Raw genomic sequence first — 21769 nt, 5'->3', positions numbered from 1 at the left:
TAATCTCTCAGACCACAGATGACTGCACTGACCACTCAGCCAAAGTTCGGCTCCACCAGACACAAAGACTTGCAGCCATTTATACATCTATGACACAGAGACAGACAGTGGAGCAGAGGGGAGAGATGGAGACAGCAATATAACCTTGCTACGCTATGAGTCCTGACATGCATGCTGTTATTTGACATGTTTTTTTTCTTTCTGAAAACAAATAATTTTAAAAATATTTGTACAAAACAAATATTCGTAAAAACCCACTATTTGTGCTTTACCAAATAAAGTTGTCTGATTTGGCTCCACCCCTACACCCTACGTGTTGAGTAGCTCTCTGGTGCTAAATTATCCAACAAATATTAAATAAAGACCAAACGATTTTACATTGGCTATGCTGAGGATCTAGTTAACCCCTTCACATACGTTTTTTCCCTTTTTTCCTGTAAGTAGCTTTAAGGTCTCATGCATCACTTTAGTCTTTTTTCCCAAAATTCAGCCTGACATATTTGGTATCTTTGAAAACTTTGGGATTTCCACTAGAATTTAAAGTAAAGTTGTGTTTGTTTCAATAATGTTTGGCTGCACAACATGAGTTTGTAATTACTTAAGGGGTTTAAGTGGTTAAGATAATTGATCATAATTATAATTTTAGCAACTGAAAATGTGCAGTGAATACAAGAAATAATTCCACTTACAATCATAAGATAATAAAATGTAAGACAATTAAATGTTCCACATCTTTATATGTGTGTGTGTGTGTGTGTATGGAGATGTGTGGATGTGTGTGTTTCTTTTCCTACATTTTAGACTCTAAAAGTTCTAAAAGGCTCTCAAAGTCTGTAAAACTCTTCAGTAAATTGCATAACAGAGGCAACTTTATTAAGAAAAAACAAATAAACATCACTAAGCTTGTTGTGTTTGAACTTCAAAAAATGCTCAGTTTAAATAAGATCAAATCTGGCATCTTTTAAATGAAAGAATACACCAAAGAGCAAAGAGAAGTGTCCAAAAAGAAAACTTTGTTGTTTTTGTTCTGAAGAAGTGCAAGTTAACTCAACACTTTTTAATCACCCCCAATTCTATACCCTTGAGCAATGTTACGAACATAAAAACTGAAGAAATACTAGATATGCTGTGTCATGGGTGGTGCTTTTCATCAGAAACAATATGTTTCTTTCCAAACACTGCTAATAGCAGTTCAGTGTTGCTAACTTGGCTGGTGGGATGTAAACTTTGATCATCTAAGGGCTTAAAAGTGAAAGTGTTTAATCAGAAAAACTTTTCGAACTTAAATGTGTATCAGTCTTTCCCAACATCCCCCAGAGCTGCGCTGTAATAGCACAGTATGATCTACTTGGATCTATAGAGAACAAAGGACAGCAAGACAAATACTGTAGAATAGACTATAGCCTATTATTAGCAACAGAACATGGATCCTCTAACAGCAGATTATTTTGCTACAAGCCTACATGAAATAAAATCCCTGCCATGACCTGTTTTATTAAGTCCACATTGATAAGCTTTAACATCACCAGCTCAACATCACAACCAACACTGATGAAATAATTATGTTTAGTTCAAACACACAGCTGTAAGGGACTTCACTAAAAACCTGCAGTCGCTCTCCTTCTCCTCTTTCACTCCCTCTCCCACTTCTGGTGCCTCGATTAAAGTCTCTCTCCCCCTTTTTCAATCTCTCCTGTTCTCTTTGGACCACTAACCTTGATTCACTGTTCTGCACGAATCTGCCTCGGGCTGGGACATGCACACACACGTACACGCTAAACATTGACACATGTACAGACAGATTTACAAGCAAACACACAGCGGCATACGCTGAATGGGAGATATACACATGTACTTGACCATGGTAAAGTAGAGGTGGTTAGTTTGGGGCCAGTGTGAGGGGAAAGTGTGGCTAACCGAAACCACATGTGGCTGACTCTCACTCTCACTCCGTCCAGAGGTATGTGAGCCTCTGGAGTGTGTGTGTGTGTGTGTGTGTGTGTGTGTGTGTGTGTGTGTGTGTGTGTGTATGTGTGTGTGTGTGGAGGGGGAGGTGTGATAGAGAACAAACGGCAGACAGAGAAGCAGGCAGAGCAGGCTCATAGTTTGACTTTAACCTTTATTTATCCGGGGAGCAGCTGTGTTGAGCAGACAAGCTGTTTTCAGGCCATGCTGCTATACATTTACATGGTAACACACCTGAGAGCTAACCCACTGTAACCACAGTTTTTTACTGGTGGCCCTTGCAGCAGTGCCACTAGTTCAGTCAGAGGTTAAACTTGTTCGAGAGAAAATTGCTACAATCATAAAGTGGTAGTTACCAGCCCTCGGAAGCCAGAAAATGCTGTTTATTTGTCAAATGCCCATTATGGTGTTTTGAGATCTAAAAGTTTACATCCACACAGAAATGCCAAGGCATTAAAAAAAAAAGATTAAATCTTTTCTTTTTCCTTCTTCTTAGTTTCAGTATGGCTGATCACACCATAAAAGGGTTCTCATTGAAATCTGACTGCTGTCAGACAACTGCATCAGTAATTTGATTAAGGGTCACAAATCACAGCTAATTACAACTCTACTGCTGCATTGAGACCCTCAGAAAACACTGTCTTAAGGTACAGACACATTAGCCATCTGTCCAATAAAACTTCTCAGCACTCAGGCCAGAAAATGTGTTCCATTAAAACAGGGTGATGGGACATTGTCAAATACAATGCATCACTGTTTCTTTTGGCCAATGATGCAAATTTGCACAAATTTGATCAAAGTCAAACTCTGTTATGGGCTTCAATTACAGTAAGGTGAATGAGAGATGGAGCTGTATGCACAGATTGGTGCTAATGTGACGACGTCTTTATATTGGTGCAGTCTTTGAAAGCATAAACATGAACAGATGTTGTTGAAACCTCCTTTATCGGATGAACAGCTGTAGTGTCTCACAAAATAAGTGACCATAGACAGAGTTGGAGGTGACAGAAAGTTGGCTTCTTGACATTTATGGTAAATAAAGTGTCAAACTGTGTCTGTGAAAGGTTGGTAATCACATATTTCAGCATTTCTACCAGGAGCCATGAATGTTTGTAACACTCACACAAAAGCTTTTACATTTTTGACATTTAGTGGTATGTAGGCTACAATATCATCTAGAGTAGATCTTTTTCTTGTTCTAACAACAAAATGTCAGTTTCTTGTAATAAAAACTTACCAAACAAAGTCTGTTTTAATGAGATATGTTCTTTTTGGGAAATAATGAGAAAGTTTTGCAACATAACAAGATAAAGTGATATGTTCATATCATAAGAAAAGTTTCTTGTTAAACCGGAATAATTTATTATCAAGTGAAACTATCTTGTTATAACATGAAAGGGATCTTGTAATAACATAAATAGGATTGTGTTAAAATGAGTTTCTCATTATAACAAGAAAAGTGAGCAAATATTTTTTGTCATGTTGGCAGCAGTATGTTAATGTAAGATGGTGTCTGCAGAAGGAAAATATTCTACAAATTATCACTGGAGTTTAAGAGTCTGTTCATAGTACTAAACATACACACACAGACTGTAGTAGCTGTGTTTCAAACGTGTACTTAACTTCATATAGCTTACTTTGTAGAGAGGGACTAACCCTACGAGACAGAGCGACACTGTAAGTTAAGGTAGTATTGTGTGCATGTGTGTGTGTGTGTGTGTGTCCGTGTGTGTGAGGTTGAGTGTAAGAGACAGTTAATGTCATGGGGAGGTAGCGCTGTATCTGCTAACCGTTACTCCAACAAGACAGCTCCCTTCGCTCACACACACACACACACACACACACACACGCAACAAACCCACACATGAGATACACATAGACACTTTATTTACTTTTGGCCCAATATAGACATAGTGACAGTTAACCTAGCCACTTAATAAAATGAGACAGTTTCTTCTACAAAGACTTATATTTGGGGGGTTGTTGTGTGCATGTGTGTGTGAGTCAGAGTAAATCTGGCTAAAGTGAAAACACAGCAGAGAGAAAACACTAACAAAAGCATTCCAGAGAGAGGGTGAGAGATAGCAAAAGAGTGAGACAGGAGAGAGGGAGAAAGACCTTGATGCAAGAGAGGGGGGTGAGGCAGAGACGAAGGGGTGAGAGTATTGTGTGCCAGCATGACACTGAGGAGAAGAATTTGCTTCAGTTTTTGATTAAACAGACATAATCTCCTTTTCATTTAGCGGCTTTTATGAGACGTTATGTTTTGTGTAATTCTACTGTAGGTGCAGAGTGAAGATTCTCTCCCGTCAAGCATAATGCTGCTGAAAAGAAGAAAAAATAAACTACTTTGACATCTTTGCCTTTTCACTCTGCTTGCATTGCATGAAAGATCACAGCTCTCTAATATGACCTTATACTTAATTATTTTCATTATTGATTAATCTGACAATTATTTTCTCGGTTATTTTCTCGATTAATCTACAAATCGTTTAGACTATAAAACATCAGAAAACAGTGAAAAAGGTCTTCAATTGGCTATTTTGTTTGACCAACAGCTCAAAATTCAAGAACATTGAGTTTACAAACAGATAAGACGAATTAAACCAACAAATCCTCACAAAGGACAAGCAGGAACTAGGGGGTGTTTGGCATTTTTACTTTAAAAATTAAACAATTAATCAATTATCAAAATGAATTGTTGATTGACTGATCAATTAATCAACTAATTGCTGCAGCTCTAATTTCCTCTCTCATGTTGTCTCACATCTGATGTTTGTCTTGTTTAATTACAGTATGATGAGTTAAAGATGCTGAACCGTTGGTTGATTGGTTGGTTGAACTTCTGGTCGGATGTAAAAGCTTGTTTTTACCTATTGTCAATTCATAAGTCTTTATTGAAAACTGTGATATCAGTAAATTTAGTTCAGGAAAAGATTTGTAATGTTGGTAATTCAATAAATGCTGTTTATTGCCCAACCCAACATGTAACAGTTTTCTAGTCAAACTGGGTTGTTTTCATCTTATTTTTAAAACACTGCACTATTTCTATGTTTTTATCACTCTGAAGTTGCTCCTGTGTTGCCCTGAGTATAACTCCCTTTACAATTGCTATTTCCACCTTAAATAGAATCCACATGCTTTATCCCTGTAATACAACACCATTCAGTCTAGATTTGGGAACATGAAATCCCAGCCTTGCTCTTGTTGTGTGTCTTTAGAAGGGGAAACACAGAAATGGGAGAACAGGAGAGAACAGGAGGGGGGTGGGCAAGGGGGAAAAGAAGGGGCATTAGAGGTGGGGAGGAGGAGGATGAGGGGGGTAGTAAGGGAGAAAGAGTACATGAGAAAAGGGGGGAGGTTTGATAAACGTTGTGTTGCTTTGTTTAGATTAGTGAGCCATAAATTCCAAGGAAAGGGAGGGAGGAGGACTAGAAGAGGGGAGTGAGGTAAACTAACCGTTAGGAGTAGCTCAAAGGGAAGAAGGAGTCGTACATGGATATGTTTAGAGGACGGGATAGGACAGGACGGGAGAGGAGAGGAGAGGAGAGGAGAGGAGAGAGTTTGTTTGACTAAACTGACTGATTTCACTCGACTCCACCAGACACGGTGGAGTCTACATAGTATCAACATCACAGAGGAGTGTGTGTTGGTCTATGTGTGTGTGAATGTATGTTGTTCTTGTGACTATCAAGACAAAAAAAAAATTGAAATACCTTCACATTAGGAATCTCAAGGCAACTTCCCAATGCTAACCTCTCATGTCCTATTTTGGTGTTTTTCTTGGTAACGTTCACATGTTGCTCTACAGTCTGTGCGTCCGTTGGGAATTTCACTGCACTGCCTTCTCTTTCTTATCACTTCCAGTGGAAAGGACACAGTGTTTGCACCGTTCAAACAACTTAGCAGTTCTCTAATCGGGCAGCGGAACTCATGGCCAGCGTTTCCCACAAGCATTTACTGAGTGCTGTTCACTTAAAAACAGGCATGCCTTGGGGAAATACGGCCTCAGTAGGTGTCCTGACTCTACAATGTATGGAAACCATGGAAAAACTATTGTTTAGTTTCATGAATGCATGGAAATAAATCTGAAAGGCAGACTTGGCCCGCCTGAGAGTCCAAACTGTTGGTGGTGTTGTGTACTTTAATTTTGATGCAAGCCAGTAATATTCTGTGTTTACACATCATTTATGTCCTATTTTTGACCCTGTAACGGTCTTCTCAAATGTTTGGTAGAGCATACTTTGAGTTATCTCTTGTTGTTATTGGCTTTCTTCCAGGAAATTAATGACAGAAAATTTGCTTTTGGCATGTGGTCTGTTTATGGTTTTCATAGTTAATCATGTTTTTTGATTTAAAGTTTTAGAAGGCTTACTGAGAAGTAAATCAGTACCCTCAGAAAAGTCTGACTGACTGAGATGTAAAGGTGGTATTGCTAACATTTCTTTTTAACCAAAACTTTTTTTTCTGGTTATAAATTGATATTTATCTAACATTATTCCATTGTATATTTGTTGCAATTATTATATCAGTATGTTTTTACAGACATTTCTTAGTGTTTATAAAAAATGCAGTGACCAATGAGGAAATTCCAGGGTGATATTGCTAATATCGCTAATACTGATAATACTGAATCAATAAAGTCTCTGTAGCCTTCTTATTAGTATGCAGATGTTTTAACTTGTTACTTTTAGGACTTAGTTTTACTATTTACTATGACTTCATCAAAGAGTGTTTCAGAAATTTAAGGCTGAGGCAGACACACGAGAAAACTGACAGACAGACAGACAGATGTTCAGCATTTAAATGTCTGTCTCCAAACTCCCACACACAGCCTGTCTCTCACAGTGATTGACTGTAGGTGCGTATACGTGCACATGATCGCTGTCAGGCTGACCATGTGTCTGCAGTCACCTAGTCATCTGCAGGCAGGAGGGACACACACAGGCTGGCAGGAAGGCAGACAGACAGACCAAACGACAGATTAGGATGGGAGACAGACAGATAAAGAAAAGAAAAAAAAACTGTGTAACATCATTTAGAGGAAAAGATAGCTCGGGAATATCTGCTAGAAGATTTAAATCTCTGCTCACAGAGACAGACACAGGACCAGCATCGTGGTGATGTGAAGATACATGTTCAGGGGATGGAGATGATAATCTTAATGGACTGGTCATCTGTCTGTAAGCCCCTGATTCACACACACACACACTAACACATATATAGAGGAGGGTTTATAGGTCTCGAAAGCTTTCTACCACTCTTCAACTGAAATCAGCTTAAAGAAGGGAGCAGAGGGGAGCAGAGGAGTTACTGAAAGGAATGTAAGGACAGTAGAGATGATGTCTTTTTTATGTGAGGATATACAGTACGTAACCCAATGTCCGCTGGGATTTCATCATGAGACTACACACAGAGATCAGCAATGAGACTTAATATGGTATACTGCACATAGATTGCTTATGGCTACTTTTGTGTGTTTGTGTGTGAGTGTATGTTGCAGCTTCATGACAGATGTCCTCTTAACTGGACTAATGGAAACCACTTCAACCGCTGCCCATAGCTACGCAGACACACACAAGAGCCCTTTGGCCATGCCTATATGCCCAGTCCACCTGAAGGCGAACACAAAAAGAGGCCTCAATCCCACATTCACATATGTAGACACACACACTTCCACGCACACACAGCTTGGTTGTCACATTTACTTATGTTAACATTAACATACACACAAAGCCACTTCCTTAAGTAAAACAAAATACAAAGAATGACTTTTTATGGATAGTTTCTGCCCCTTTTGAACAAATTATGATGTTTTAAAGAGACTTCCTAATCTTAATTTGTCTAAATTATATCTTAAGCAGCTTTGAAGGTGGCAAAAATAACCCTAGACAGGACCTTAAAAGGCACATAAAACATCACACTTTGTATGATATTGCCGTTGAAATGCTTTTTTTCAAGATTATTTTGGGGCAAAGTGTCCCGTTTATTAGATTCTTAGTAGTAAAGGAAGACAAGAGAGGTTGAGAAAAGAACAAGTGTGATGATGTGGCACAAGTCCCACAACAGATTTCCAGCCAGGACGGTTGATTACACTTCAGCCAACTGAGCCGCCAGAATTCCCAAACCCTCATGTATTTCTGTCCTCAGTGGTTTAGCTTGACCCCAGTATCATAAAACATTTGCTAAACATGCAAGACAAGGCCAGGGTTTGATTATAGTGACAACAGGAAAACTTAAGATTTAGGGTTTCAGCAAGATCAGCTCCTCAGATATTTGTGATCAACCTATTTTAACATCAGGAAAACTAAAGCCTCTGTTAGAAATATATGGAAATATGTAGTATCCCACAGCTCATCAACTCAATCTACTTCAAATTACAGTGAAAGAGACTTGACAAAAATAAGGATATATGCTTTGAAATGCTACTGTACACCTTTCTGAATCATTTTCTCATCTACAAACTATGATGTAAAAGCTCACAGAGTAGTGAAAGTAGTTACACACACATCCTGTCTTGGGGACTGAGTTGCGTGAAATCTACTGGGATCAGTGAGAGCAGATGTAGAACCTGCCAAAACCATTTTCAAGAACCTGTCCTGCTTAATATGAACTGACAGTATTTCTGCCCCGCTGGGCTTTCATTAGGTCTCTATTATTTTTGTATTAAATAATTTTTGTTTTGGTGCACAGCACTGCACAGTCCCATGTTTGACTCACACAAACACGCATAAAATAAAGTCTAGAACAATTCTGAGCATCTTCTTTCAGTTTTTAAGGATTGACCAGAATCTGACCTTGCATAAAACAAACGGAGGGTTTTTATTTTCCTTGATTTTTGTAAATAAAAATATAAATATCATATTTGCTTTGATTTTGACGCTGTCACAGCAAAGCCTTGTGGGATACCAAACTCTACAGTTACACAGCGATCTCTCTGTCTGTCTCTGCTGTGTGAAGCGTCTGTGCCGTATTTTACTAACCTGTCACTTTCACAACAAAAAGACAAGTCCCTCATTAACAACCAGCCGCTGGGAGTGTTTGTGTGTGAACGAGAGGAAAACAGAAAGGGAGGAAAGATAGAGGATATGTGTGAGACAGTGTGGGAAGATGTGTGGTTGCTAAAGTGGATAGCTATGTGGCTCGAGAAGAAGAGAAGAGAAGAGAAGAGAAGAGAAGAGAAGAGAAGAGAAGAGAAGAGAAGAGAAGAGAAGAGAAGAGAAGAGAAGAGAAGAGAAGAGAAGAGAAGAGAAGGTGTGTTCAGATATTGCAAGAACAAAGTAACTCAGAACTCCTTTAATAAAGACCAGGCTCAACTAAACAAACAGCACCTGGTAACTTCAAACCTCCCAACAGCTGTCTAACTACACATAGATAGAGACAGACAAAGACTAGAAGGAAGACACACAGACAAATGGTAAATAGATTAACCAGCAGCCAAGTTGGCAGAGTCACAAAGACAAACAACAACACACCGGCACAAATATTTCATCAATTCAAATTAGGGCTGAACAATTAATTGAAAATGTATCTAAATCGCAATATGGCCTACTACGATTTTCAAATCGCAGGAGGCTCAAAATTTGTTGTTTGTTGTGTGTCAAAATACCATTTTAATTTAAATATTGTTGCATATTCTACAGACTTAAGACAACATTTTTGTTTGGTGCAGATCCCTGCAAATATCACACCATAATCATTTTGATGAAAATGAGAATAATGATGTGAAAATGATCATTACCTCTAATATCGCAATTGCAATATGAGTCAAAATAATCGCAATTAGATATTTTTTCATAATCGTTCAGCTCTAATTTAATTCAAGTTCGTCACTGTAGATATTACTTCCAGGGAGCAAAATATCCTTGGACATGACATGAAAGTTCTGCAAAGCCCTGAAACTATTTCAACATTGAATCAAATAGTTCCAGTACAAATCGAACAGTTCATGGTTAACATTTTCATACTGTGAAAACATCCACATATCACCACACACTGTCCTGTATTACTAGTTTGACAAGGTGTAAGACATTGTACTATTAAATGAGCATGAAGTCAAAACGGGATGGTTAGTAAACACGTATGAGACGACAAAACAAAAGACTACACCGATAAAAAAAAACAATGTTACACACAACAAAAGAACCCCAAAGTTAAAGTGAGGACTATGAGCTAATGACGATGACACTAACAACTATGACGATGACAGATGAAGCTCAGCTCTTGGCCGGCTAATCGTAACTCACCCTTCTCAGCGCGCCCCATGTGAGCTGGGTCCAATAGAAGCAACAGAGAATAATAAGAAAGAGTTAGATTGGATTGCATGCAAAGACAGTCACATATTGGGATCATTTTTTATGTAAGGTAACATGAGGCCAAGAATTACTGTGGCACTAAAACCTGATTGGATAGCCAGCTGTGACGTAACTGACAGCAGAAACACTGAATTTTATAATGACCTTGAGCAAGAAACTTTATTTAATGTAGTTGGGTCACATTGTGATTCATTTTCTGTCGTTCGACTAATCGTCTGATTGATTAATCATTGCAGCTCTAAAACACACAATAGCAAGCATACCTCACATTTAGCAGAATTTAGCAACTCTCCTTTGAAGAGGTATTGAGGACAATCTGATGACTTGCATAAGTCTAACTTTAACTAACTAACTTTAACCTTTAACCAACACATGCTCGACCTCGACCTTTACCCTCTTCCTCACCTAACCCTTGTGGTAACCCTAAAAATAATCATTTCCCCAAGACTGTCTTCACCTGCTGCCACTTCTCCACATCTCTCTCGCCCACACGCACCAGCCATGTCTCCATTACTGTTACATTATCACCACACACTAAACTACACAACTGGTACTCAGGCTGCTCACATCTGTGTCTGTGTGAGCATGAGGGGAAAAAGTGTGTGTGTGTGTGTGTGTGTGTGTGTGTGTGTGTGTGTGTGTGTGTGTGTGTGTGTGTGTGTGTGTGTGTGCGCACTATAATGTAATTAATCAGCTGAGAGTGTTGATTACTTAATCTGTCATTAGCCAGTCATGTGTGTAAGAGTGTGTGTGTCTGTGTGGGTGTGTATTTGGGGCAGCAGTGTGTTTCAAGGACCCCTTGCACCGACAGCTGTGACCAGAGCCAAACAGGGCAGAGCAGAGATTGATGATACTGGACTAATACCATCATTCATCAGGGATGTGATATTTCCTGGATTCTGGATTTGTTTTGGATGAACTGACTCCCTTCATTTCCACTGAGACTTTTAACACGTTCTTGGTTGACTTCCTGCTTGCTGATTGATGATTTACGCCCGTCATGTACCTGTTCCTACAGGCTGCTTACTTACTAATGTTAGGTACGTTTCCATTCACCTGTTTTTGTACACATTTTCAATTTGTGCATAAAAATCTGAGTGAAAAGGCCTGAAATTTGAAAAAGGTGGAAAAATCAGGACATCAGGAAACACAAATATGTGATAAAGGCTCATTAAAAACAGACTTTGCAAATAAACCTTGACGTTGTGGTACCTGCTGCTGCTGCTTCTACTACAGTATAGATGATGTATTCATGTCATGCTGCCAGTCACCGTTACATGACTCAACTCCACCAGAAACCCAAAAAAGTAAAGAATAAAAAAGTGAAGGTGTTGGGAGTGTAGATAAATAAAACGTCCCTGGTTCAAGTCCTGAACAAGGCCCTAGTTTCCGCTCTCTATCAACATAGAGGCTGATAAAAACACCACAGTGTAGAGGTGGATCAGAGGAGACAAACGAATTATCAATAATGAGAGCTGCAGTGATTAGTCTGTTGATCTACATTCTCTGGTTACAGCCGCTCCAATGTGGAAAATTTGCTGTTTTTCTCTGTTTTATATCATCGCATTGAAGTTTTTGGATTGTTGGTTGGACAAAACAAGACCTCAAGCTGTGGGAAATTGTGATGAACATTTTTGGTATTTTCTGGCATTTTAGAGATTAAAGACTTTAATCACTTAATTGAGAAAATGATCAGCAGGTTAAACAATGATGAAAGTAATCATTAATTGCAGCTCTGTGCTATCTTGGGGGGAAATCAACAATGACAGGCCATGATGTGTCAGAGTTAATGTTGCGACAAGTTCACAAAGTTGATGGAAACATGCTCTGATTTATACTTTTATTTTGTCCAAATGTCAGGAATTTCTGTAAAACTTTGGAAGGCACTGGAAGGACATCCTGTTCTATGTTACATGCTGTTTTTTCAAAGCATAGTTTAAGGAAACCTGAATCACAACCAGTGTCAATCATGACATGTTCTCCAGCTCCCTCAAACTCTCATTCTGACAATAAGAGACTAAAAGTTTACACTGTCGCTATATGATGCTAGTCCATTTTTCAACACAAATCCTCAAATTCATTCACACACACTTGCACACAGTCTAATGAGGGATTAGCTAATGAATTCTCTGAACAGATTAATTACATTTTACACACACACTTGTGTGCCCGCAGACCTCATCCCCAAACGACCGAAGAAATGAGCCAGTATTTTCAAAGAGAGTTTTTTTTTTTTTTTTAAAATCTATCACTAAATTGAAATCCGTAGAAACAGATTGGCTCTGAGCAAAGTGGTGTTTGATTTGAGGAGAAGACATTAAGCAGGATCTGCATGGCAGCGGACTGAAGCCGTACTTTTAACAAGAAAATAAATAAAACAGCCTTTGATTTGGAGCCATTTTACATGGCATGAGTAGAATGAGGAGGCATTTTCACATGAATCTAAATGAGAAGCAAACATGCTTGTCTTTGTACCACTGTACTCCAGAGGGCTTAAAAGCATCAGCCTCCCTCTCTCTTTAAGTGACAGCAACACACATGAGTTGACACACACATTTGCTCCACACACACACACACACACACACACACGGAGGACATGACAGAAAAACACACAGTTACACATACACACACACACATAGACACGCTCCCTCCTGCCGTTTTCACAGTCTCTTGAGTGGAGGAGATGCCCACGGCCAAAAACCAATGGTTGCATTTCTTGTCCTCCCCTCCACCCCCCACGCCCCACCCCACTCTCCTCTTTCTCAAAATCACTCACTTTCTCTCGCCATTCTGCGGGAAAATACACATTTTTATTTCATCTTCCAAATGGAGCTGAAAAGTAATTATAATTAAACCAACTTGGTTCTAATGTTCAAATTACATAAATAATTTACAATTATAATTAAACCAGCTCAGATGTGATGCTCAGTAGCAGCGGCAGCCTTCTAATTCGTCTGGAGACACTAATGGAAAACAATTATTTCACTTCATTAAGATTAAAGACGCCTGGAATCTGTGTCACAACTCGATCAGAGAGGAGACAGATTTAGAAAGTTGTCAAATTAACATAAACTCAGTTACTGACTTCATAAAGGCAGCAAGACACATGCACACTCATTCGCATTTATTACACTGACTATGTAAGTGATAAGCCAAAACAAAACTGCCGCAAAGCAGCGTGATAAGCAGAGACAAGAGAGAGACAGATTTATATAAACGCCATAATTTATAGTTTGACTTTCTGAATGGGAAATTAGAAGATAAAAAAGGAAATTTGACAGATTTAGAGAAAAGTCAACTTAACACAAACTCAAAGTGACTTTGGTAATACATAACGGACTGTTTTAAATCCTGATTTTTCTCGTCCTTGTCTGTGGTTTCAGAGTGCAACGGGTACTGATGCAGCACCGCCACCACACACATCTCACACATCCTGTGATTCTCTATGATTTCCTTCACTATTGACATCTAATCTAGCAGTCACCACTTATTCTCAGTGACAGTTCGCACTGGTTGTATTAACGATCTGCCCATTAACCCTACCAGACTCATCGGTTACACATTTCACAGAAATTATCATACATTTTAAGTGCTGTCAGAGATAAAAATGACTGTGCAGATCAGGAAAGCCCTCTTTCTGATCCAAATGCGAGGATTTGTTGTAGCCAAAAATGACAAGTTGTCCTTAAATCAACTGGGATTCACAGTACATACAGAGGAGGGTGTTACAGTTACGTACAGGTATTTGACCCTAAAAAATAGGGTCCATTCATTGCGATTAAACAATTGTGATTGTTTGGTGTATTTTCTTAATGGTTTATTTCCATTTATAAGGCTATGTCTGTTTATTCAGCAACACAACCGACTGCAAGTTCTCTCTTTTAGCCCCCTTTCCGCACTAATGATAGCCCACCTCCCGCTCTATGTAAAGCAGCATCTAGTCACTAGTATTTACTTGCAAATTAAATAGCCTCAAATTCCCAAAGAGGCCTCAAAGAAATTCCACACATTTGTTACCCTGCAGACCAAATGGCCACAGGGGAGGGGAAGAGGGGGGTAATAATGGGGTACAGGGGTGGGGTATGAGGAGGAGGAGGAGGAGGGAGGGAGGGAGGGATGGGGGCAATAAAGCTCAGATGAAGTGGTAATTAATGTGTAATCTCTATGCAAATCATTAACAAGCCTGAGCAGAAAACGACATTTTTTAATAGTATTTCTGGTTATTTCCAGCACTTAAATGGAGCGTGGTTTGTCCTTTATTACAGCTTTATTGTGATTTTGGAGGTCAACTTTCTGATAACTGTCTCTCTCTCTCTCTCTCTCTCTCTCTCTCTCTCTCTCTCTCTCTCTTTCTGTGTGTGTGTGTTGGGATCAGAGGCGAACAACTGCTGAATGCGGAAATAAAACACACAGCAGCCACGCAGACAGGATGAAACAGGTAGGGAGATTTTTTTTTTTTTTTGGCTGCGCGGAGACACCGAGAGCTGCAGAAAACATAGTTTGTTTTCTCCGCGTACGATCGGTCCTGCACCAACACCACAGCTATAGATTAACTTCATTCTCGAGTTCATTTAGGAGACTTTTGCAGTAGCGTCGCCCTAAAGAGCATCAAACAGCACTAATGCAGCTTTTTTCTTCTCGGAGCGCATACGTGTTTCTGCAAACTACACACACACACACACAGAAAAGCGAGGTGAAGACGCATTTTGCGATGTGGGGTGGTAATTATTACTTCAAACTAGGTGCAAAATAAGGAAGAGTTTCATGACATTTTCATTTACTAAACAATCTGGCATGCAGTTTAACTATGACTATTCAGACTTTGCATCATCTGCACCTTGCAAACAGTTAATTAAATCACATCTAACATCATAAATATTCACAGATAGGAGTTTGTCATGGGATGAAATTGGAGTCCGCTGTCTCTTGTTATATGGGGGGAAAAAAGATCTCCGCTGCATGCTTCTTCTCCGTAAATCAAATCATACGGGTGCAAGAACATCGTTTCCTTCATCAAATAGGCGATCGGCATACTGACTATATTTCCAACCATTAGGTTTTATTGCATGCAGCAACTTGCAAGTTGGAGCCGGAGAGGGTCATTTGGCTTGCAAAGCGCTTGCAACGGAACCGACCATTCCCGACACACAGAAGCGCCACAGTCCAACAGACTTTAAGACTTAAAACACATCACATACTATAGAAGATGACAGCATATACATAACAAATAGTCCTACATGCATTTAAGTGCAATAAGAGTCAGAATAAAGTCATTGGTGAATACCATAGATCACTGCAGGGCATCATAAGATAACCACAGGATGGACACGCCATAAAGTGTCATAAATAAAGATATTATTATCAGTATGATATCATACAAACGCTACAGTGATTAGAGGTTGATCTCCGTGCAGCACACTAACTTTTTCTCCATTTACTCGCTGTTTGCGAGGCTGCACGGCTCTCCTCTCTCTTCATACAAGCTCTGTACTCTGCTTAAAATGCATGTAATTAACCGGTAAAAGCTGCAGATGTTGCCCATTTTATCCTGCTTTATCATCACTGTGAGTAAATTTAGGATGTGTTTTTTTAAAAAAAAAAAAAAAAAAGACAGACCCTCTTTTCTACATTTATAAAGGATGTCCTCAGTCCGGAGTGATGTGATAGCGATGTGAACACAAGCAGAAATATTTCAACTTAGTTTAAATCCTTTAAAATAGAGTTCACAGCACAGGCATTGGGTCAGTGCGACCTACTTGGCAAACGGGCTGAATTCAAAACGACCGACAATCTCACATACGGGCTTTGATACGCCTCGCATGCAACGAGAGAAACATTTCACATTTCAACAGTTTAAGAGTGAAAATCACATCTTCTCTCCACCAAACTGGCACGTATCGCATCCGAGGATATTTAAAAACAGCCCGGAGACGATAAAAGAGGCACGACGGTTGATTTTCAACACGGAGACTAACTTTTCTGTTACACCTAAAAAAAAACACACACCTGTCAGGAATTCATACGCGTACAGATATGGAGGAAAAGCACAATAGAGTGCAAAGTTTCCTCTCTTTACGCAAAAAATCACTCAAAACTGTCTGTTTTTGCTCTGTTTGTCCTTACCTGTCGGTATCTGACCGGAGACGTTGCCAACTGTCGAGAGGAGAAACAGGAGTCCCGGGAATACAGAGAAAAGTGTATCCATGTTTTAAAACGTGGCCGTGTGCGAGTCTGTGACAGTTTTTCCCCCCGGAAAGTTTTTTCCCTGCGAGTTTCTCCTTCTTCAGTCTTCTTTATTTCTCTGTTTTAGTGGGTTATTATTCCTCCTGTTGTTGTGGAGTCAACCGCCCCATTCTCTCCTTTCTCCGGTTTCTCTCTTTGCGCTTCCTACGGGCTCTCGCGGACACTACACTTTGTTTCACGCGGAGTGAGGGAGCGCGCGCTCGAGAGAGAGAGAGAGAGAGAGAGAGAGAGAGCGAGAGAGAGAGAGAGCGGAGCAGCGACAGTGCGTGACGTCACAGTTGATTGAAACGAGGGGGGAAAAAACACAATCAGTTTATTAAACGACAATAAAGTAATAAGCTATTGAAACATTATGTAACTTTTTTTTTACCCTGAAATCTCTGAGTGGATATGTTTATATTTTGTGTATATGTGTGCTCCTGTTTTTTGTGTAACTGTCTTTTAATATCTTTTATGTTCTTCATATGTATTTGTGTTATTTAAATCTGATTTGCATGTGCTGCTATTGTTTACCTGAATGTTTGTATATTATCCTTTTGTTAATAAAAAAAAGAGGGAAAAGAGACACAAATTAAACCTATGACAGAAAAGTACATTTAAATTTGAGAGAAAGATAATATTTTATATTTTACTAACCGTCTTCAAAATTTGCCCCATCTTTTAATTTTTATTCAATTCTTCTATCGTTCTCACCACTATCTTTACATGAAATAGTTAAACTGCTGTATATCTCATATATCATATACTGTATACTCACTGATGGAATGTACCAAGTACAGTTTTAGGGTAGACTACTTGTATTTTACTTAGAGATCCATTCCAGACATGTTTTAAGATGTATATAAAATACTCTACTTTGAATAATAATGTGTGTCTCTTTCCGGGATCTATAAGTATGCAAAAATATTTAATTTCAGAAGTTTCCTGCTGGACACAAGATGTGTCCTACTTCACTGTAAAGTCTCGTTCTCAATAAACAATTCTCAGAATAAAGTCATTCTCAGTGTATGTGCACTGGAGGCTTCAAGTTTCCACATCACACTTGTATAAGTTGCATGCCCCTTAAAATCAGATTTTCAATGAGCTCAGAGAAACTTTCAACTTTCAGTAGATGAATGTGAAAACAGCATGCTAATTTCAAAGTCTGCATATACATCATTCTGCACAGTGAAGCTCAAACATCCAACAGAAGGAAAAGAAGATAGTGTACCAAGGAGCAGAAATAAGCTCCACCTTGATGAATTTAAATAGCTGCATTTATTTAGCACTTTTATCCAAAGTGCTTTACAATGCTGCTTATTGTTATCAATAATAATGTTATTAATAATGATATAACACTGCCTGAAAGTGGCCATTCTGCATACCTTTGACACTTTAAGTATATTTTTCTGATAATACTTTGTTACTCTGACATGCACTCTGTAAAACTGTAAATGCAAGATTTTACTTGTAGTATTTTACATTATGGTATTGCTACCTTCACTTAATTAAAGTATCTGAATTCTTCTTCCAACACTGTGTACACTTTTTTCTTAATATTTTGATTGCAACAATTTATTTTTCTTTCAGTATAGTAAAGTAATGCACTTTTAAAGAGTAGTATGTAGTATGCTATACAATGTAGATGCAGTTGTATAGTGTACACACAGTATATGTGCAAACCATTCTTTTCCTCCTTACATTAACTTCCTCTTATATTATGAACTATACTTTTGTATATAAATAGAACTACCTGATTTGGCAATGTTGCACTTAATTATGGTCATGTCAGTTGAGTAAATTTAAATTTGAGAGAAGGAGAGCTAAAGGGAGGGAAGATGAGCAAAAAAGGTGGATTCATTATCGGCTTGACATTTTTCTCTTTGTAAGAATACCCCCACATACACACACACACTCATAACAGTGTAAAGTATGCTCATCATTATGTAGTATAGGTAGTCCTATTTTTCATTCATTTGAATGGAACAGACTAGAAGTGAGAAAGTGAAAGGAGGGAGAGAGGCTATGAGTACTTTGAATCTTTTATATGTTTTGGTAAAGAAAAAATCACACACACAAACAAAACTATTAGTAAATCACTGACATTTGTGCTGTTTTTTCATCATATACTATTGATTATTTCCAAATTAAAATTTGTGGAGGGTTTTTTTTTAGGTTGCGCTGCATCTAGCAATCATTTTCATTGAGTTAATATTGAAGCTTATGTTATTTTTTAAGTTATTGAATAGTCACTGAGTCAATAAAATGTCAGAAATGTTGACAAAACCTTATTTCATGTTATCAGAGACTAACTTAATGGCTTCAAATTGTCTAATTTCCCCGACAAACCATAAAAAGTCAATCAAAAAAGTTATTTATCTTATAGCAACTTAACAACAATAGAAGTCAATCTTTACGTACTGTATGTGAAACTGTATAGCCACAAAATTTAATATTTAAATACATTCCTGCTAATAAAACATTGATGCCTGTAGAAATGTTGGCCCCCCTAACCATTGTTCAACAACAACAACCCTGACACAAAAATATTTATAATTCTTCACACAGTCCAAGGGCCCCTGTTAAGCTCTGGGCCCCCTTAAGTATTCAACCACCCCTCCACCAAAGGCACCCCTGCTAATACAGCATATAAAAAAGAGAAGAGAAGAAAAAAAAGAATCAACCCAGTTCCTGTGCAGGTGAGACACAAAAAGAAACAGACACAAACACACTCACACAGATACAAAGGGAGAAGGGATTTAATGTTAAGAGGTTATATTTATCATATGACAATTTGTACTCATATTAATGAAAGAGCCAACATAACATACTCTGCAGGACAAAAGTCATACTTTCTCAAAGCCAGAAACCAGAGAAACATGCCTAGATCTGCAGTGTCATCAAGATGTACAGCCAGGAGCTGCTTCCTTTTGATTTATAGGAGACCTTGTGGATGGTTGGTGGACTGTGAACATAACTAAACCTTTTTATTTTTTGCTAAGAACCTCCGTATCAAAAGTGATTTAGATTACAGTGCACTCTAGTTGAAGGATGACCTTTATTACCATTGTTTCAAACCACAAAATGCATCACCAGAAAGCTGCGTTTAGTGTGTTTTACACTTTTGCTCTTTATTCTCTTTATATATTTTTTGTTTGTTTGTTTGTTTTTGAGATTGCTATTAATTTATACTTCTTTGTTTTACATTTTGTATTTTATTGTGCTATGGACCCCCCCTGAGTTGTGTCCTTACTAAAATCTGAATTGAATTGAATTGATATATACAATTAGCTTATCAGTGCTTGTGCATTATACTGTTAATTTGCTAATGGTAGCAGCAGTTTCTGTATCTCCTAGAATTAAAAACAAATCATTTGCTCACATTTCACCAACCGTCAACAGTGGTGACAGCCATGCATGTCAAAGTGTGGCAAGATAACATCATGACAGGCCTGCCAAATAGACAAAATAGATGTTTTGATTTGGGGCACAGCTGTGCTAAAAATATGTGGTGTGGATGGAAATGTACAAGCAGGGAACAGGTGTGTATTGTCTGAGTGTGTTTTGTCTCTGTTAGTGCCACATCTCCCACATAAAAGGTATGAACAATCTCCTCCTTTCCTTAGTTTCTGGTTGTGGGAGAGAAGAATTTCCACATAGGTAAACTCTAAAAACTTTTAAAAACTTTTTTGCCCTAAACGTTTGTGGGCACACACATGCACGGACACACACAATCACTCCAGACAATTGCAAAGCAGACAATTGCCAAATGTCACCATGGAGTGGCTCGCCATGCAACTCCCATCCTGCAAACCCACCTTTAATCAGCACCACGGACAGCAGCTGAAGCATCAAATTTATCAATGCTTATCTAACAGCCTGCTCTAGACTCAACCCACCACAGCCTGATTTCTCCAACTACCAAACAGCCAAAATGCCTTTAGCCAGCCTACGCTAACAAATCAACACAAAGATAGCTTACACAGTACGTAGATAAGCATAGAACAAATAGCTATCAAGAAAAGCACAGCAACCATTACAGGCCTACACAATATGAATGAATCAATGATGGTACCCGATCACACAGTCACTTGCATTTGTAGAATTCATCATTAATTATCAATGGCACAGCTGCCAAATGTTATCACACATACAGATTACTGTCGGTGCACATTTTCCAACATATGAGAGGTAACAATTACATTGTTATAGATTTAAAATCGCTGATCCTTCTCCATAAAAAAGAGAAACCTGTACTCACCCATTAGAAGTTCATCCTAAGGGCCTTGCACTCAGCAAAGTCATTAAAAACACTGCTCAAATCCAAATTCCTGGCTCTGCTGTTCTCTACTGAGACTATAGCCAACCCTTGTCCCACATTGCTCCTTAAATAAGACTTTACAAACTTGAGCTTGGAGAATGAATAGCGAATACCACAACAGTGACAGTTATGGTGAGGTATAGCTCTTGATCTTGACACAGAATCCCCTATTTGTGGGAGGAATCTTTGTAGGACCGTCACCGGGCAGAGCCGAGTTCAACCTCTGAGGCCGCAGTGGCAGGGAAATTTGCCTGGGCTCAAGTAGGATCAAGTAGGTCTATCTGCATGCTCGCTGTATCTATGTGACACACCCACTTTACTACATGACATGCCCACTTGGTTAGGTTTAGGCATGAGCAGTGAGATGGTTAGGGTTAGGGTTAGGGGTCAGGGAACAGGGGTGTGTCGTGTAGGTTAGAGTAACACCATCAGGGGGGTTTGTCATGTAGTAAAGTGGGTGATAGACCCTTCTCAGTTAGATGGCAATGGTGAGCTAACGTTAGCCTCCAGCAGCACGTCAACATGCTAGCATTCTAATTTTATCAGTTTAGCAGTACACTCATCCTCTTCCCTTTTATCCTTCCTCTTTTGAACATTGCTTTTTCGGGCTTTGGGCTTGCTAAACATTATGCTGCTAACTTATTGTCCATTTGCTGAAGAACACTTGCTTCTTGCTAAAAGGCTGAGAAAAAATTGACCTTCATGCAAGTTATCACAAATGACAGGGAGCAAGGTCATTGGACTAATTAGGGTTTTCCAGCATGCTTTCTTCCTTCGTAACTATTGAGAAGAAAGCAACCAAATTAAATAAGTGGTGGGTAGGGATAATATTTATTTTTAATAAAAGTGCAGTTTTGGAACATTTCAATAAGGACAAATAAAAATACATAAAAATAGGCTATGACTCAAAACCATAAGTATTATACACAAGGTGGGAAGGTGCTAT

At 38.8% G+C, this 21769-nt stretch overlaps 1 protein-coding gene across 13 annotated transcripts in view; it reads right to left on the bottom strand.

Annotated features, from left to right (window-relative positions):
* The window catches only part of ptprk (protein tyrosine phosphatase receptor type K), a 117176-nt gene extending 100460 nt beyond the window's left edge, over positions 1-16716 (bottom strand). For 8 of the 13 annotated variants that reach the window (XM_044376476.1, XM_044376478.1, XM_044376477.1 and 5 more), the window contains exons 1-2: positions 16404-16715; positions 10212-10235 (exon numbers count right to left, since the gene is read on the bottom strand). In XM_044376476.1, coding sequence (XP_044232411.1) covers positions 10212-10235; positions 16404-16485 — 106 coding nt within the window. In that variant the 5' untranslated portion in view covers positions 16486-16715. Of the gene's footprint in view, positions 1-10211; positions 10236-16403 lie in introns of all 13 variants that reach the window. The other 5 variants (XM_044376469.1, XM_044376470.1, XM_044376471.1 and 2 more) reach the window with 2 other exon arrangements.
* Positions 16717-21769: the final 5053 nt, after the last annotated feature.

Source organism: Thunnus albacares, chromosome 16 (assembly GCF_914725855.1).
Source record: "Thunnus albacares chromosome 16, fThuAlb1.1, whole genome shotgun sequence".
In the NCBI taxonomy this organism is placed as follows: Eukaryota; Metazoa; Chordata; class Actinopteri; order Scombriformes; family Scombridae; genus Thunnus; species Thunnus albacares.
This window is presented reverse-complemented; position numbering and strand designations above follow the sequence as displayed.